Below are 19614 nucleotides of genomic sequence, written 5' to 3'. Positions count from 1 at the left end.
TTGAGGAGCTGGAGTTGATAGAGGGAGCTCATCCGCCTCTCCCCAGATTCGAACCTGTAACCTGTTGGTCTTCAGTCCTGCCAGCACAGGGGTTTAGCCCACTGCACCACGATGGCATTTCCACAATGTTTGGAGTTTTCTTGATCTCCTGGAGGGGTCAAAATGAAAGTTTACAAAATTTTGCAAAAAAAATGTTTTTCAGTTTGAACTGCCCTATGGAGTACCAGGAAAGCCCCCCAAACAACTCCCCGTGTGCTCTAGAGCATTACTTCTTAAACTGTGGGTCCCAACCCCCTTTGGGATCTCCTTAGCTCAGTGTTTCTCAGCCTGGGGGGGGGGGGAGGGTCAGGGTCCCTGGGTGGGTTGCAAGGGGGTGTCAGAGGCATCTCCAAAGACCAAAAGAAAACACAGTATTTTCTGTTGGTAATGGAGGTTCTGTGTGGGAAGTTTGGCCCGATTCTATAGTTGACGGGGTTCAGAATGCTCTTTGGTTGTAGGTGAACTATAAATCCCAGCAAGTACAACTCCCAAATGTCAATTTCTATTTTTCCTCAAACTCTACTGGTTTTCACATTTGGGCATATTGAATATTCATGCCAAGTTTGGTCCAGATCTATCATTGTTTGAGTCCACAGTGCTCTCTGGACATAGGTGAACTACAACTCCAAAACTCAAGGTCAGTGCCCACCAAACCCTTCCAGTATTTTACTGTTGGTCATGGGAGATCTGTGTGCCAAGTTTTGTTCAATTCCATCATTGTTGGAGTTCAGAATGCTCTTTGATTGTAGGTGAACTATAAAACCCATCAACTACAACTCTCAAATGACAAAATTACTCACACCCCAATCCCACCAGTTGGGCATAGTGGATATTTGTGCCAAATTTGGTCCAGTGAATGAAAATACATCCTTCATATCAGATATTTACATTATGATCCATATCAGTAGCAAAATAACAGTTACGAAGTAGCAACAAAAATCATTTCATTGTTCGGGGTCCCCACATCATGAGGAACTGCATTAAGGGGTTGCGGCATTAGGAGGGCTGAGAACCAGTGCCTTAGCTCAATACTGCAGTCAAAATATTTGGAAAAATGATTTGGCATTACTCACAGTGCCCCATTGATAAGTCAACCCAGGTTTTGTGAATTGATTATTTAACTAAATTTATTTAACTAAATTGTTTGTGGGATTAACAGAACTCAAGAAACACTGGACCAAATGACAGCAAATTTGGGAGCAAAACACATTCTAATCCAATCTATGTCTTTCAAGCAAAAGAAAATGTAAAAAATAAAGGGGTAATAACTTAAAACACCCCAAAAAGAAAAAATGCCTCATAGAGCATGTGCAAAAGTCCCTCTCCCCATTGCGCAAGAAGAATGAAGCACCAACCATTGTGAGGGAAGAGAAGCCTCACCATGGGAAGAGAAGCCTCGCCTGGGCCCTCCATCCCTCCCTCCCAGTCTCCTTCTTCTCTTTGTTGGCCCCACCAAGCACAGACCTCTCCTCCTTCTTTTCCCCCTGGAGAGGCGGGTGGGCAACCTCCCTTACCTGGGCGCTCTGCAGCCCTCAGCCTTGCAGGTCCTGGCGGGGGCGGGAGGCATTTTTTGAGGTGGGCCTTGCTCACCCACATTGGCCCCTTCTTTCTGCCGCAGACGCAGGGCGCCTTCCATATAACCCTGCCTGTGTGCCCACCCGCCAAACAGGGAAGGCCGTGGCAGAAAGAAGGGGTGGCGCTGGGTGAGTGAGGCCTGCCCTAAAAAGCACCTCCTGCCTGCCCCACGCTCGGCCCAGCAAGGCTGAGGGCTACAGCAAGGCTCCCTCCTGCCGGTGCCCAGGCAAGAGGTAGAGAAGGGAAAGAAGGAAAGAGGGAGAGAAGAAAGGATTGAAAAACGGCGGGAAAGAAAGAAGGAAAGAGAGAAGGAAGGGTTTTTGTTTGTCGTGTCAGGAGCGACTTGAGAAATTGCAAGTTGCTTCTGATGTGAGAGAATTGGCCGTCTGCAAGGATGTTGCCCAGGGGACGCCCGGATGATTTGATGTTTTGATCATCCTTGTGGGAGGCCTCTTTCATGTCCCCTCATGAGGAGCTGGAGTTGATAGAGGGAGCTCATCCGCCTCTCCCCAGATTCGAACCTGTGACCTGTCGGTCTTCAGTCCTGCCGGCACAGGGGTTTAACCCACTGTGCCACTGGGGGCTCCAAAAGGAAGGATGGAAGCAAAGAGCAAAGCAAGGGAGGAAGGAAAGAGGTAGAGAAGGAAGAAAGGAGAGAAAGAAGGAAAAGAAAAGGGGGAGGGGGGAGGAAAGAGAGAAGGAAGGAAGAAAGGAAGGAAAGAGGGAGGGAAGAGAGAGAGAAAAAGGAAGGTTGGCCACAGCAACGCTAACAGACCAATGAGTGTCCATCAATCATAACCCCTCCCCCCCCAAAAAAGTGGGAAAGACTTAAAACCACCCAAAAGATAAATGACAAAAAGATAAATGACATACAGAAAAAAGGGAAGAGAGAGGGAAGGGAGGGGAAAAGAAAGAAGGAAAGAGAGAAAGAAGCATGGAAGCAAAGAGCAAAGGAAAGAGGTAGAGAAGGAAGAAAGGAGAGAAAGAGGAAAAGAAGACGGGTGGAAAGAAATGGGTAGAGAAAGAAGGAAGGAGAGAAGGAAAGAAAAAAAGAAAAGGAAGGAAAGAGGGAGCGAAGGAAGAAGAGAAAGGAAGAGAAAGAGCAAGGGAAGGAAAGACAAAAGGAAGGATGGAAGCAAAAAACAAAGGAAGGAAGGAAAGAGGCAGAAAAGGAAGAAAGAGAAAGGGAAGGAAAAGAAAAAGGGAGGAAGGAAAGAGGCAGTGAAGGAAGGAAGGAGAGAAGGAAAGAAGAAAAGGGAAGGAGGGAAAGAAGGAGAGAAAGAGGGAGGGAAGGTTGGCCACAGCAACGCATGGTGGGTACAGCTAGTAGAGTAATAATTTTGCTACTGGGTACAGGGACATAGATCCTTCTCCATGCCTGCCCTCTCCCATTTTCCCCCATGCCATGCTTCAGTGGCTTTACAGAAAGTCAGAATGGTTTTGGTTGGTGCAGAGGGAGGGACCGAATTTTAACTTGCATGTTGACCCAAAAGCAACATACACAGACATAACATTGATGCATGCCTAAATGTGCCATAAACAGCTTCCCAACCCAAGACTGGCACACAGAATTCTTGCTCAAGCTTGGCTCAAGTGTAATATTTGTATATTTCTGTAATATTTGTATGACATTTCCCCCAAAAGCTTAATGCAAGTGATGAAAGAAATAAACAATACAAACTTTTTTACAATCAGCACAGTTGACAAAAATAGAGGTAATGATTTTACATCATTTGAAACATTACTGAAAATAAACATTACGAACTCCTCTTGCTTCTTCTCCCCCCTCCCCGTACAGAATGGCAAGCCCCATGGCCATGGAAGACTTCAAGGCAGCCATTTATGAAGGGAGACTGACAGATGCTATGTCTAATGTGATGGGAAAACCACTGCAGTATTTCAACGAAGTGCCACTCAACATTGCTGTAGTAGGAGAGCCAGGCTCTGGAAAGTCCTCCTTCGTCAATGCCATGCTGGGCTTACGCGCAGGTGATCCAGGAGCTGCTGAGACAGGCATACAGACAACAACAGTAGACGTCAAGGCTTTCCCACATCCACATCTTCTAAATGTCATTTTTTGGGATCTCCCAGGAAAAGGAGCAGCATCTTTCGGTGAAGATGTTTTTGCCAAGATCGACTTGAATCGCTTTGATTTCTTCATCATAGTTGGTGCCCAGCGTTTCCGGACCATTCACGCTGACCTGGTCAATGAGATCCAAGGAATGAGCAAGAAGTTTTACTTTGTGCGTAGCAACACAGACCTTGATCTGGAAGCATCCAAGAGGCAACGGCCTTCTGATTACAACGAGGAGAAGATTCTCCTGAGAATCAAGGACGATTGCCATGAGGGACTGCGGAGAGAAGGAGTGACCAATCCAGAAGTCTTTCTAGTATCTAGTTATGAAACCAGCCACTTTGATTTCCCCCTCCTTTGGGAAAGGCTGAAGAATGATCTCTTAGGACTGAGGAGGAAAGCTTTTCTGCTCAATTTGCCCAGCATCTACCTGCCAGTCTTGAACAACAAGAGAACTGCAATGAAGAAGCAGATACTAACCAGAGCCCTTTGGTTGTGGATTTTTGCTGCTATTCCAATCCCAGGCCTCTCGTACTTCCCTGCCAGAAAGGTCCACTCCTGGTGTTATCATAACTTTGGCTTAGGTGATCCATCACTCACAGATCTTTCTCAGCTGTTTGGAAAGACAGCAGCCACCCTTAAAGCAGTAACGAAGCCCCTGTCTTTCACCTCTGTGGTTCTGTGGGGCTTTGCAGAATTGGTTAGAGCTGTGGTGATAATAGGAGACTATACCCACTTCCAGCATTTCCCACTCTACGGATACCTACTATCAGGAGGAATTTCACTTCTTTCCACCTATGTCATGTTAAACAAATTTGTATCCAATGCTACTGACAACACCCAAAGAGTTCTAACTGAAGCTCTGATGCGTGAGAAGAAGAAGTCCATTTAGCCGCAAACATCCACATTCACAACTATTACAGTGATAATAGAATATGCTGGACTCTGGTGGTTCTTAAGTCTTCTCTTGCCAGAAAAGGACTTTGACACCATGCAATATGTTTAGCACATTGATTAGATTCCAATCTATGTAGTAGAAGTGAGTGTACCTGTATGTTCCTCCACCATAACTCCAAGACAATGAAGTCTAGATACCTTATCACAGCAAGAATACACTTGTAAAACTGGAGATGTGATCCTCAATAGTATTTGTTTTAATGCTTTAATTAAGAGAGCCAGTAAGATGGTTTGAGCATTGGGCTATGTCTCTAGAAACTAGGGTTGAACTCCTTGGCCAAGCCATAGAAACCACCTAGGTGACCTTGGGCAACTGTCTCAGCCTCAGAGGGAGGCAAAGGCAAACTTCTCCTGACCAAATTTTGGCAAGAAAATACTCTAATGCAATGTTTCTCACGCTTCCTAATGCCAGGGCCCCTTAATACAGTTCCTCATGTTGTGGTGACCCCCAACCATCATTTTCATTGCTACTTCATATCTGTAATTTTACTACTGTTATGAATCATCATGTAAATAGCTGATATGCAGGATATATTTTCATTTACTGGATCAAATTTGGCACAAATACCCAATATGCACAAATGTGAATACTGGTGGGGTTAGGGGGGTTGATTTTGTCATTTGGGGGTTGTAGTTGCTGGGATTTATAGTTCACCTACAATCAGAGAGCATTCTGAACCCAACCACTGACATAATTGGGCCAAACTTCCAACATAGAACCCACATGCTTTGAAGGGACTTGCTGGCGCTAGCCTCCCTCCAGCCTCACACACTCTCCCTCACCTACACATGCACACAACACAAAACCCCCATGACTACCTCACAATCCCCCCCCCCCCCCAGGGATCTCAACCCCCAGATTGAGAAACACTGCCCTAGGTGACCTTGGACAACCCTCTCAGCCTCAGAGGGAGGTAAAGGCAAGCTTCCACTGAACAAATTTTGCCAAGAAAACGCTCTAATGGGTTCATCTGAGACCCCATCTACACTGCAGTTTGAATTGCATTATATATAAAGCTGATTGAGCTGTATTAAAAAGGATGATAAATAACAATGATGATGATGGTGATTTCTAAACGATGCAATATTGTGCCAAGAAAAGCTTGATTTTGTTCTCTGTAGAAATTTAAAAAAATAAAATATCCAGCCCTCTTTTATTTGCTTATGTTATTCTAGATTTCCTGACAATGAGGAAAAAGCAATACACAACACTGAAGCTGTTTCCCAAAGAATGCTATTTAGCACATCACTACCTTTCCAGCATCTGGATTTGTTCCCATCTTTCAAAAAGGACTAGGAATTTATCTAATCTGTAATAAACTAAGAAACTGAATTTTGGAATGAGTCTCAGTCTCAGTTTCTCTCTCTCTCTAACACACACACACACAAACACACACATAAACAGAGACATTTGAGAATGGTGTTCCCTGCGGCTTGTATTTATTTGTTTCTTTTCTCCTCCTTTATTTCTCTTTCTCAGAAACCTTTTGCAGTAAGACATGTATGAACCTAGGTGCATGAATCACTTCAAATAATTACTTTACCAATGTTGAGAAGTTATATTACCTGGGTGACCTACACTGGTGATTCTAACAGGGCAAGACATTATCCAATCTGACCTGGAGATACTGGGGACTGAAGATAGAAACCTCTGCATCCAAAGCATATGTGATAATACTAAAATGTGTATACTGTGGACATTGTCTCATTTATACCCCCCACCCCACCTTGTTGTGTCACAAGCCTCACAATAGCTCAGTATGTAACAAGCTAACTAAAGTTTAGTACTTTTTGTTGGGGCTGTTGTATTGTACCCCTCAAGGGTGTCCTGGACTGATAATGTGGCCCCCTAACCCCCTGTTGCCCACTGCAGCTTTGGATATTTGCTGGTCATATGAGAGTTCAAACATGCAACCAAAGGGCTTTCATTTGGTATTCCTCTTTTGTGTCTTATCTTTCCCACAAATGTTGGCTACAAAGCATGGATAAAGTAAGTCTCAACTGAAGGTCTTGGTTTGACTGTCCAAGTAAGAAATATTTATCGTGTCATCAGCAACCATTGTATTACAATTCTAACAGCAAAACAAACACAGAGATTAAAAGGAAAAGAAAAAAAAGAAGAAAAAAAAAACCACACAGATTTTGTAAATTTGGTTAAATGTCCTTTGACCAGTATCTGGCCACTTGGAGTGCCTCTGGGGTTGCCGCAAGAAGGTCCTCCATCGTGCATGTGGCAGGGCTCAGGGTGCATTGCAGCAGGTGGTCAGTGGCAGGATTGCAAGACATCCGGGCGTCCCGTGGGCAACGTCTTCGTAGACGGCCGATTCTCTCAACCCAGAAGCAACCAGAGACGACTTGAAGCATGCAAGTAAGAAAGAGACATACATATTCAGGGGCAGTTTTGGAAACATTCCCACCTCAGTATGAAAGATCTGATGACAGGCCCGTAGCCAGGATTTCGTTTCGGGGGGGGCTAAAAAAAATTCAGGGGGGGTTTCGGGGGGGGGCTGAGTTTCGGGGGGGGGGGGCTGAGTCTGAGTGAAAGAGGGTCTAGCCTAGCAAACCTTTTGTATCATTACCCCAATACCCCCATACATATGGGATATATTGAGAATGGTGATCAAATCATGATATTAATAAACATAACAGTTTAAATAATGCACCAGTAAGGCCTTTTCGCGAACCACCATGAAAATTTCGGGGGGGGGCCGAAGCCCCCCGAGCCCCCCCCCCCCCCCCCCCCCCCCCCGGCTACATGCCTGTCTGATGATAATATGTCTTGCTGCTCTCAGTTAGAGTAGGGTTGACCTTTTGGAACCAAAGTCTGTATAAGTGTGTATGCTTCGTTTCGTATAGATTTGGGAGTTTTAAGGAGCTCCATTCCTACTGAGGATTAGAGGGACTTTCCATAAAAGTCAACAGCCAATGGTGATACCATCGATATATATTAGAGAACCTAGAAGTCTCTACTCTTATTATGACCTCCACACCATGGGATGCATCCCTTTCAGTTCAACCCACATAACGGTAGCTTCATTGGCTAGGTCAAGCCAGGTGAGGACAAACAATTCGTGTGAATCATGACTCCCACAGAATTGCAGCTTCACTGTTGAAATATAGGGGAAGGAGCTGCTGGGAAGAGTGGGAAAGAGTTCAGGAAATTCCATTCCATGTTTCTGATAGTATAAGGAGCGTTATGTCCTGCCAGTGTGCCTCAGATAACAAAATGGCTTGTGTTGGCCTTGTCTGATATAGAAAGATAACAGTGGTCCCATCTACGCAGCGATATGATGCAGTTTAAAACTGCATTACTGTATATGGTCAGGGTAGAGACATATAATGCATTTTAATTGCATCAAACTACATATATAAGGCAGTTTCAATCTGCATTGTATGACAATCTTGATCCAACATACAACAGGATCATGTGGTTTCACTGGGCTTAACAGATCAGATGGAATAAACAAAATATTCATAAATGAAATAGGAATATTTGGTGTGATAGCAACAGAGCTTGGGAACCTTCCTCTTTTAGAATACAACTCCCAGAATTCTCCTAGGGGGGAATTCTGGAATGTATAGTTCAGAAAGTAACACTTTCTAGCTTATGAGCAAAATAAAATGATCCAAGAGGGTGGCCACATTCTGAATTCTCTTTGCTGTCCCTTCTTCTACAGCTTCTGTAAAAGATTATACACAATCAACATTGCAGTACATACAAAGCAGACATCTCATCCTTTCAGCAACATGCAGGGGCTCAGAGGTCCCTGCATAAAATTCAGCATTGAAATTCAAGCATCAGAGCGTGATTTCACAGCATGATTCCAAAGGCAAGTGAAAGCCAATCTGCAGGAAATAGGGCAAATTCAAATCCCAAAGAACTGCATTCCTGGACTTGCTATCCCATCTCCTACTGATTATTATCAATCATACCCTCTCAGCAGCCAACATGCTTCTTTTAGAGATAATCTACAAAAGCTGAAGACACCCTATTATTCTAAGATACTTGATGAAATAATATTTTTTTCTTCACCCACGATGTAACCAAAGATCAATACTACTGGAAAAAATCACTTAGATGAGAGTGTTATGAAAATCTTACAGCCTTTTTAAATTCTGTTTTTATTCCTCTTTGTTCCAGTTCTACTATGTATATTGTTCTTAAGTCCCCGTTATTTATTTATTTATTTATTTATTTATTTTATAACATGCATTTGTACCGTGCCCTTCTCCCCCCGAAGGGGGACTCAGGGCGGTCTTACAATAGAAATAGCCTATTGCCGATGAAGTAACTTTCCTATAACAGCTAAAAGTTGATAGTCCGAAAGGGCTTACACCAGGGGTCCTCAAACTTTTTAAACAGAGGGCCAGGTCAAAGTCTTTCAAACTGATGGAGGGCCAGATTAGATTTTGAGAAAAAAAACACATGAATGAATTCCTATGCAAACTGCACATATCTTCTTTGTGGTGCAAAAAAAAAAAAACACTTAAAACCAATACAATAATTAAAATGAAGAACAATCTTAACAAATATAAACTTATTAGTATTTCAATGGGAAGCGTGAGCCTACCTTTGGCTGATGAGATAGGATTGTTGTTGTTGTGTCCTTACAAGTCATTTCAGACTTAGGTTGACCCTGAGAGAGGGCCAGGTAAATGACCTTGGAGGGCCGTATCTGGCCCTCAGGCCTTAGTTTGAGGACCCCTGGCTTACACAATAGTTCACTGATTCGTTTTTAAGGTGTAAATACTATAATTGCGAACAAAAACAAATAAATAAAGGCTTTTCAAACGTGTGGGTGTAAAATAAAAACTGAAAGCCACAAACAGGAGAGACTATTTAGCAAGAGGACAGAATGTATTTGTGCAGAGATTACAATCTAACTGCCTTCCTATTTTTAATGGTTTGGGGTTTTTGGGTGGGGTTGGAAGTTTGTAGCCCAAGCATTCCCACGCTCTTCCTTGAACATGTAGGAAACAGCTGGATGCTTTCTGCCTTGTTGCTTATACCTCCTTGGAGCCACGTATCTGCTTTGGGTTTTTTCAGAACTTCAAAAGAGCTACCCAAGCTGCTTCACCCCAAATAGGTCCCTATACACACAACTCCTGTCTGACTAAATAGGGGGCCATTCTTGACTTTGATGGTTCTGAGAAGTCAGTGGGATGTGTAGTTCAGACACTAACATTTTCCATCCTCTGAGCAGAATGCAATGGTTAAAGAGGGTGGCCACATTTTGAATTCTCTTTGCTGTGATTTCCTTTACAGCTTCTGTGAAAGGTTATACACAATCAGCATTGCAGTATACAGAAGGGAGACATCTCACCTTTTCAGCAACATCCAGGGGAGAGGTCTCTGCTGAAAATGCAACATCCACCTACAAACATCAGACAAGAAGTCCCGACGTGGCCCAGAGCAAAATGCAAGAACACCATCTCTGCTGGAAATTATCAGGTGGAACGAAGGGGGGTGTCCATGGCATAAACTGAGCAGAAGCATCACATGGACTTCCTGGCCAAAAATAGGCAAACTGCCAACGAAGATAATCTTATTGGGAAGAGGCTAGAAGCACCACTGTCTTCCTTTGTCTGTTGTGCCCTTGCCACTGGATCAGCATATGGTGGCATTCCTCTAGGAACTGTTGGCTATGAAGGTTGGACTATAAGGCAAGTGAAAGCTAAACTGCAGGAAACAGGGCACACCCAAAGAACCACAATCTTGAACTTGGTATCCCGTCTGCTCCTTACTAGTACCAGTCATACCCTCTCAGCAGCCAGTATGCTTCTTCTGGAGATGATCTGTAAAAGTGGATAGTCCCTCTTATTCTAACATACTTAATGAATTAATCTTTTATTCTTCACTCACGATAGAGCCAAAGATGAATACCAGCAGAAAAAAAATCACGCAGATGACAGTGTTATGAAAATCCTACAGCCTTTTCTAGTTCTGTTCTGTTTTTATTCCTCTTTGTCCCAGTTCTACCATGTATATTGTGTTATTATGGGGAGAGAAAAGAACAATACAATTATGGGTGAAATTAGATATCTGGAAATGCAGCAACTGGAGCAGGGAATTGGCCAGTGGACAACTATGACTATATGGTCCTGATTTAACAGGCTATTTGCACAGAGAGAAACATGATCTGATGACAATGGGTTGAGTGTCTTCACTGGTCAATGGCCAGGGGTCTGAGGGTTCTTGGTTTTGCAGGCCTTTTGAATGAAGCCATTTAAATTTTGGCTATATAATTTAGCTGAAAAAGTGTGCACTAAATTTGAGTAAATATGGTATGTTTGTCTCTACATGTAATTATAGCATAATAATGGTACAATGTGAAAAGACCCTGGTGTTGGAGCATTAGACTCTTCTCCGATGTTATGGGGAACAGTAGCACCTCCATAGAAGCAGAATCCAAGTTCGAAATTCTGCTTTTCTTCCTCTTCTCTCCCCCTGGCTTGTCTGCAGACGCCAGGATTGGGAAGCTGCTGCCTGAATGAAATAGAAACCAAATTGTTTGTTAGTACAACAATATGTAACCAATCTGCTTTCTCTTTCATTTAAGGTTTCCCTTAAATACAAGTGTAATCTCTTCCTAAACTCCTTTCTGGGCTGTATTGAGATCACACTGTTATTTCAGCTCCTGGAAGCAGTTATAGGCTGCAAACAGTAAGTCATTGAGCTTTACATCCATCTTTTTCGATTGCTTGCTTTATTCTTGGTGCAGCTACTGTGTGGGTGCTTTGCATATATGAACATGAGGTTTTTAAATAACTAATAGAAAAACCCATCTTTCAGAGACTTCTATATTAGGGGCATTTCTTAATCAGTTTGCTTTGTTCTTTGCAGGTAATTTTGTTCCCATTGTCCCTGTGCAACATCTACCGGGTAATTCGCCTTTTAAATTTAGTTCTACGTATATTTTACTTGTGTTTATGGTTGCATCTAAACAGGTCGATTTTTGTCATGTGGTTTTAAAACAGGTGGATTTAGATTTTGTAAAATCCACATCAAGTGGATTTCACCTTGCAAAATGCTGTGGGGAATCCACATGACATACAGCTGGTTTTGCAGTAGAAGTATTTGTTATAGCCATTCATCCAGCCCAAGAGGAACTGAAATTTTTGAGTGATCCCAGTGTCTATACAAAGAACTGGATCATGCTGGAACCAGACCAAGTGTCAGCACCTCAAAAAATATCCACTGCTCTCTCGCAGACCAGAAATAGTTCCCCGACAGAGCCTTGCTTGTGCAGATCACTGGCATGGGCACCCTGTTGTGACCTCATTAGAAATTATGTTGCCAGCAAGGTGCCCAGGAGGAGAGGGCAATGGTACTGATTTGCAGTCAATCTGGCCACCCATCTGGGCTTCAGAACACTTTCATGATGAAGCTATGCTGCATCTGACGAGATCTGGAGCAGTTTGGTCCAAAGTGTTTCATTCCAAAATATTTTACTCCAAAGTATTTTGTTTGGTATACATGTATATAAAGGGGGAGAGGGAGGAGGAGGGAGAGAGAGAGAAAGCTCAGTAGAATTAATGTAACTTCTCTAACCCAAGAGGGCTGGTGTCTCAGTGAGCTACAAAATCCATGATTTCATAGCCTTGATCCATTGCTGTTAAAAGTGTATGCAACTGCATTAATTCTACCATGTAAATACACCTAGAGGAAGAGAACCTGTTTTAGCAAAGCAGCCGGTTTTTTACCTGGATTTGTTAAACACAGGTAGCATCACAAATGCTTTCTATGTATTAGAGTACATTTCTGCAATTTCTTTGTGGACTTTTATACTCTGTTATAGGGTCCACTATTTTTCCTATTTCTACCTATGCCATAAATTCCAAGGGGCCAATTGTGGACTACACTATTACTGTCACTCCCTGCAGAACCTTGCCAGCAATTTACACTACTCACAAGCCCTCTTTGGGTTTAATGTATTGCCCAGATTTCTACAGTCAAGAAAAACATCATTAATTGTGTTCATGCATAAAAGCCCCTAATTTCCTACTCACTACTCTGCCTCCCTTGTTGTCATTCCAGTCATCCCCGTCCCCAATCTGTTATCACAGCTTTCCCATGAAAAAGAGATTTAGTCCTTTCAGGTGCCAGCACTGACTTCCACCGGCGCTTCCTACTGGCCTCGAGATGACACAGAGAAGGTTTATGGTGAACTTCTTAACAGCAGAAATCGACTCCTGACATTTACAGTGCTATGATCCCAATGGGTTTGTCTGATAGATTCCTGACATTTGTAATTTGCTGAGGATTTGGCATGCTCTCACTAAGATTCACTATGTTCCTCTTGAAATTGCCATTCCCATTGTTCTCTAGGAAAGAACTATAGATTCACACAAATTCTGTAGCATGAATGAACTATAGGTTTCTTTTTTAAATAAGATGGCTCGTCTTTTCCTAATACCTTCAAAGTTTCAATGAAGTTATACTTACCTAGGGATACAAATAGCCACATGTGTCTTTCTTTTTATCCTTTGGACATACCTATTCCAACAGCAACAGTGTTGATACACCTTTCCTTTAAGTAAGGCTAGAGCACATTAATTAGGTTCAGTTCTAGGTGCAAAGATTACTGCAGACGCATACTGCAGCCAGGAAATTAGAAGACATTTACTTCTTGGGAGGAGAGCAATGGCCAATCTTGATCAAATAATGAAGAGTAGAGACATCACACTGGCATTGAAGATCTGCATAGTCAAAGCAATGGTATTCCCCATAGTAACCTATGGATATTAGAGCTGGACCATAAGGAAGACTGAGCGAAGGAAAATAGACGCTTTTGAACGGTGTCGTTGGAGGAAAATTCTGAGAATGCCTTGGACCGCGAGAAGATCCAACCAATCCATACTCCGGGAAATAAAGCCCGATTGCTCACTGGAGGCAAAGATTAAGTAATTTGGCCACGTCATGAGAAGCCAGGAAAGCTTAGAGAAAACAATTATGCTGGGGGAAATTGAAAGAAAAAGGAAGAGGGGGCGACCTTGAAGGAACTGGGGGTGGTGACGGCTGACAGGGAGCTCTGGAATGGGTTGGTCCATGAGGTCACAAAGAGTCAGAAGCGACTGAATGAATAAACAACAAACAACATATAATTAAAGTATCCGAAACATGGGCTATTTTTTTCTGCACATGGAAAACATAATACCTAACTGCAGGACTGAAAACTGCAAATGTCAGTTTCTGAAATGAGAGCCGTACAAGCCCAAGATGCATATTATTTCAAAGGAAGTATCCCTTGCCTTCGAAAAATCTATGGAATTCATGAGGTCACTTAATTGGTTTGTTTTATTCTTGTGACCGCTAATGTATAGATGTTTTGCATATGTAAAGCATCCAGGTTTTCAGGTCCCTAGGGAAGGAGGACAGTGGGGGGGGGGGGGCTGCCTAATCTGGGGATGGAGTTCCAAAGTTAGGGGACCACCACCGAGAAGGCTCTCTCCCTCGTCCCCACCAACTGCACTTGTGACGGTGGTTGGACTCAGAGGAGTGCCTCCCCAGCAGACCTTTGCACCTGCACCAGTTCATAGGGTGGGGGGGGGGGGGGGGGGTTTGCAATCACAAAGATAGGCAGGGCCCAAACCATTTAGGGCTTTGTAGGTCATAACCTGCACCTTGAATTGGAACTGACAACTTATTCGCAGCCAATGGAGCTGCTTTAGTAGGGGTGTTGCATCCTCCCTATAGTTAGCTCCAGTTAGAAGCCTGACTGCCAACCTTTGTACCAATTGCAGTTTTTGAGCTGTCTTCAAAGGCAGACCCATGTAGAGTATGTTGCAATAATCCATTCTGGATGTAACCAAGGCATGGACCACCATGGCCAAGTCCAGATTCTCAAGGTACGGTTGCAGCTGACGCACAAGCTTTAGCTGTGCAAGGGCTCTCCTGGCCACCGCTGATACCTGGGCATCAATTGTCAGCACTGAGTCCCCAAGCTGCGGACCTGTGTCCTCAGGGGGAGTATAATCCCGCCAAGAAGAGGTTGATACCTCATGCGCCGATCAACCGCACAACTGACCAAGAGGACCTCTGTCTTGTCTGGATTAAGCTTCAGCCTGTTAGCCCTCATCCAATCCATCATGGCTTCCAGGCACTGGTTCAGGGTGCCTGGCAGGCTTATACTCAAGTCAATAAGTTTTTCCCATTTTTTTGTGGTAAAATTAGGTGCCTCGGCTTATACTCAAGTATATACGGTACTCTAAATAATATTTAAAAGCCATGGAGGATGCTCTCTCTCTTGGAATGCATTGTATTCTTTCTCATACTCCACAAGCTCTCCTGTGGGATCCTGCTTATTATATTTTGTTGTATTAGCTAGCAAGTGCCCAATGATGCCCAGCTGTATAACTAATAATCCAAAGATTGCCTGTCACAGAGAGACAGACAGGAAGACAGACAGATACTCTCCTTTATTAGGACAGAGAAGTTAGAAGTAGGCATTACTAGAGGACATCTACATGTCATGTTGTGTCAACTTTATAGCTCATAGCCTTAGGCCGTCATTAGGTGTAATAAAGTAAACCACATATAAAAAACAGATGAGGAAATCAACTGAGTAGGAAATTTACATTTGTCAAACAGTATCCATTCCTATATAAAAGAAAAATTACTAAAGTAACTAACATTTAAAGATATGAAATGTGTTCTGTGTGTCCTATCAGCTTAAAACAAAGGTACAATGAACTTTTAAAGTCAGCATCCCCTAAGTTAAGGACACGTTAGATTCTGTAGATTTGTTCTTAAGTTGATTTGTATGTAAGTCAGAATAGGTCCACTTTTTAAGTGTAACTCCAGCCAACAATATATATTGTTTAGCTTTGGATAGCGTAGGGAAGAGTTAACACCCCTGTGGTGTTTCTTTTGCTGTCTGTGCCCCTGTTTGGAAGATTTTACCTCACTTTCTGTTCCTGTGATAATTGGGTTTTGAGAAATGTGGCTTGTTGTGGAAACGAAGATTGGTGCTAAAGCTTCAGTTGATATACCTTTTCCACATGATACATAACTCTTCCAGGAGTTATTTTCTCTTTCAAGGGGTAGGTTTATCTCACTTTCTCTTGTCTCTCCCCTGTTTTTGAGCCATTTGTAAGTCAGATGTTTGTAACTAATGGACTGCCTGTATATCAATCTGTCCAAAGTGCTAAAGAGCAGAGGATATGGGCAAGGAATTGATCTCTTGGGAAATTATACAATGAGCATCTTAATAACTACTAGTCATCCCCTGCCACGCATTGCTGTGACCCAGTCTAGTCATCTGGAAAACAAAGTAATGAGAAAGTGTTGGTTTCTAATATATGTAATGTCTTCATGCTTGTGGGTAAACAATATTTCTTGCTGCTTCTTTGTCAGTGTTGATGAAGACATTTTTCAATTTGCCTATACTGAAACATGCAATATATAATTGTACTTCTTTGGGGGTCCCTTTCAAATCTATGATACTATATCTGTCATATACATACTGTATGTGTATGTGTGTGTGTGTGTGTCAATCATATATATATATATATATATATATATATATATATATATATGGCTGGATGGCTCTGTGTCAGGGGGGCTTTGATTATGTTTTCTTGTCCTAGTGAAGGGAGCTGGACTGGATGGCCTTAAGGCAGAATTTCTCAACCTGGGGATCAGGACTCCTTGGGGGAGGGGTGGCAAGGGGATATCAGAAGGGTCGCCAAAGACCACCAGAATACACAGTATTTTGTGTTAGTCATGTGGGTTCAGTGTGGGAAGTTTGGCCCAATTCTATTGTTGGTGGGGTTTGTAATGCTCTTTGTTTGTAGATTAACTATAAATCCTAGTAACTACAACTCCCAAATGTCAAGGTCTATTATCCCCAAACTCCATCTCCGTTCATAGTTGGGCATATGGAGTATTAGTGCAAAGTTTGGTCCAGATCCTTCATTGTTTGAGTCCACATTGCTCTCTGGATGTAGGTGAACCACAACTCCAAAATTCATGGTCAATGCCCACCAAACTCTTCCAGTATTTTCTGTATGCCATGGGAGTCCTGTGTGCCAAGTTTGGTTCTATTCCACTGTTAGTGGAGTTCAGAATGGTTTTTTATTGTAGGTAAACTATAAATCCCAGCACCTACAACTCCCAAATGACAAAATCAATTTTTGGAGTGATGGTCACTCCTAGGGTTAGTAGGTGTCTTGTGGCCAAATTTGGCAGCAATTCGTCTAGCGGATTTTGAGTTATGATGTCACTCAAAACAAACAGAGCATTTTTATATATACAGACTAACCGTCCCCTGCCATGCGTTCCTGTGGCCCAATCTGTGTATATGTGTTTTGTGTGTATATATATGTGTATATGTGTGTATATATTTGTGTATATGTGTAGATATGTGTGTTTGTGTATATATATGTGGTTTTACGCATGTGTTGTAATGTATTTATTATTATTATTATTATTATTATTATTATTATTATTATTATTTGGCTGTTTAAGTCCCTTCTGCTGTGTTTTTCAGTGTTTTTATGAGTGATGGTCACTCCTTGGCCTGATAGGTGTATTGTGTCCAAATTTGGTGTCAATTCGCCCAGTGGTTTTTGAGTTATGTTAATCCCACAAACGAACATTACATTTTTATTTATTTAGATTAGAAGGGATCCTTACCTATGTTTGGCCACTTTGACAAAGATCTTGTGTTCTAAAGGCGTGAATGTGCCCTAAGTAAATCTGCTTAGCTACACAAAAACCCCTTGTTTAAAAGGGACTCTTTTTTTTCTCTTTCAGATAAATTGAATTTTCAAGAATCACAGCCATGGGTATTGCAATAACAAAAGCAATAGTTAGAGAAGAGCTTAATCGATTCAAGGCTGCCATGAAAGAAGGAGACTTTAAAGATGTTACAGCCGAAATAATCAAGGAAATGGGATTATTAAATAAGACCACACTTCATATTGCCATTACGGGAGATTCGGGAGCTGGTAAATCATCGCTTGTTAATGCCCTGCGAGACATGGCAGATGAAGAAGAGGCCTCAGCACCGACTGGAGAAGTCGAAATGACAACAGATGCACAGTCATATCAGCACCCCAAGTTTCCTGAAGTTACACTTTGGGACCTGCCTGGAATTGGAAAATCTAATTTGAAAGCAGATGAATATCTAAATAAGGTACATTTTAGCCGGTATGATTTTTTCATCATTGTTTCAGGAGATCGATTCACTGAAAATGATGTTAAGCTGGCTTGTGAAATTAAGAAAATGAAGAAGAAGTTATATTATGTGCGCACAAAAATTGATAAGTATTGGTAACGACAACAAGAAAAAAAACTTCAGTGAGGAAAAAACCCTCCAGGAAATCAGGAATTATTGCATGGAAAGACTGATGAGAATAGGAGAGGATTCACCAAGGGTTTTCCTAATATCAAGATGGGATTTGAGCAAGTATGAGTTTCCACTCTTTGTAGAAGCATTGAAGGGTGACCTGGATGATGTCAAAAGACAGGTTTTAATCATTGCCCTTTCAGCTTTTTCTAGAGAAGCCATCAAAGAGAAAGAAAATGCTATGTCAGTTCTTATATGGAAACTGTCTTTTGTGTCTTGTGCTATTGGGGTCATTCCTATCCCAGGCCTCTCTTTTGCTTGTGACATTGTCATCCTGGTGGAAGCAATGAAAACAATGTTCAAGAGATTTGGGTTGGATGAAGAATCCCTTCGTAGGCTTGGAGAACATGTTGGAAAACCTGTGGATGAATTGAAGTCTGCTCTCAAGAATTTCCAAGGAGTTGATACAATCACCAAAGAATTGGCACTTGACTACTTGCAGAAGTCAGCAGTATGCGTAACAGTATCTACAATTGAGTTAGTTCTAGATTTTTTACCTATTGTGGGATCAGTGGGCGGTGGAGGTGCTTCTATTGTAATCACGTACTACATGCTGAAGAATTTCCTGAGAGATGTTGTGGAAGATGCACATAATGTTTTGGCAAAAGCTCAAGAAAAGAAATAATGAAGATACCATGGTTATGGAGACCCATTGGGTTTTCTTTGGCAAGTCACGCTATTTCAGCCTAAGAGGAAGACTATGACAAGCCCCTTCTGAACAAATCCTCCCAAGAAAATCCCAACGATTTCCATGAAGGCACGCAAGATCCACCTATATGCCATATGGATCTTATTCACATTCACTGGCCTTTCCACCATTCACTTGGAGAAAATGCTCTTTCCCTGCAATATAATAATGATAATAATGATATAATAATAATAATAATAATAATAATAATAATAATAATAAACATCATCCTTGCTTCACAGCTGCTGTTGGGCTTTAATTCTTGTCTCTATACCACAAGGTTTGTAGAAGCTATGAAAATGGATTGAACCATGTTGCCTAGACAGGTTAAGTGTTTTGAATAGTAACTCCAAATGTTGATTAAAACCTGGAGTGCAATCCAGCCCCACAAATTTCATCCATACCTTCACCATTTTCTCCTGGACCAGTTATTTTCTCTCTCACCCCCACCGCACCCCTCCCTCCAAACCATAAGCATTATTTCCTGCATGGGATGTTCTTCCTCTGCTCTCTTTTCAATTTCTCTTTAATGTAGTTCTTGGGAGTTTTTCTGGTTATTTTACTTTCTGCTGTTCTCTCCCTCACCCCCATTGTCCAGGCAAATGCCAGAGGTTCTTGGTCTGCTCCCACTTCTCCCTGGAGGTCTGAGGATCACACATCCCAACTCCACCCCCAAGTACAATTTAGTGGTCAACTTCCAACAGATGTTGACCACAGAGTCTTGCTAGAGGACCAAAAGATTCCTAGAGAGCTACCATACTTACTCGAGTATAATTCCCCCAGGAAATGTAATGTGCATCTTCAATTTTAAAGGTGAATATTACAAAACAAATGGTTTTGCTTTAAAATGTAATGTGCGCAACATCTGACCACAATCTTGTATGGTTTGGCACTGCATGCAGAAGGTATTTTAACCACCCGCCTAATCT

General features: G+C 42.3%; 1 protein-coding gene and 1 pseudogene across 1 annotated transcript; both read left to right on the top strand.

Annotated features, from left to right (window-relative positions):
* The first annotated feature begins 3423 nt into the window (after positions 1 to 3423).
* On the top strand, positions 3424 to 5983 carry LOC137095721 (interferon-inducible GTPase 5-like). The gene has a single exon (XM_067462528.1). The coding sequence runs from the start codon at positions 3426 to 3428 to the stop codon at positions 4578 to 4580; it is 1155 nt and encodes a 384-aa protein (XP_067318629.1). The 5' UTR covers positions 3424 to 3425; the 3' UTR covers positions 4581 to 5983.
* An 11425-nt stretch (positions 5984 to 17408) lies between these two features.
* Positions 17409 to 18838, top strand: LOC132780605 (interferon-inducible GTPase 5-like; annotated as a pseudogene).
* Positions 18839 to 19614: the final 776 nt, after the last annotated feature.

Source organism: Anolis sagrei, chromosome Y (genome assembly GCF_037176765.1).
Source record: "Anolis sagrei isolate rAnoSag1 chromosome Y, rAnoSag1.mat, whole genome shotgun sequence".
In the NCBI taxonomy this organism is placed as follows: domain Eukaryota; kingdom Metazoa; phylum Chordata; class Lepidosauria; order Squamata; family Dactyloidae; genus Anolis; species Anolis sagrei.
This window is presented reverse-complemented; position numbering and strand designations above follow the sequence as displayed.

Coding starts and splice junctions, on each gene's coding strand:
- LOC137095721 (XM_067462528.1), top strand. CDS start 3,426: ATGGCCATGGAAGACTTCAAGGCAGCCATTTATGAAGGGAGACTGACA.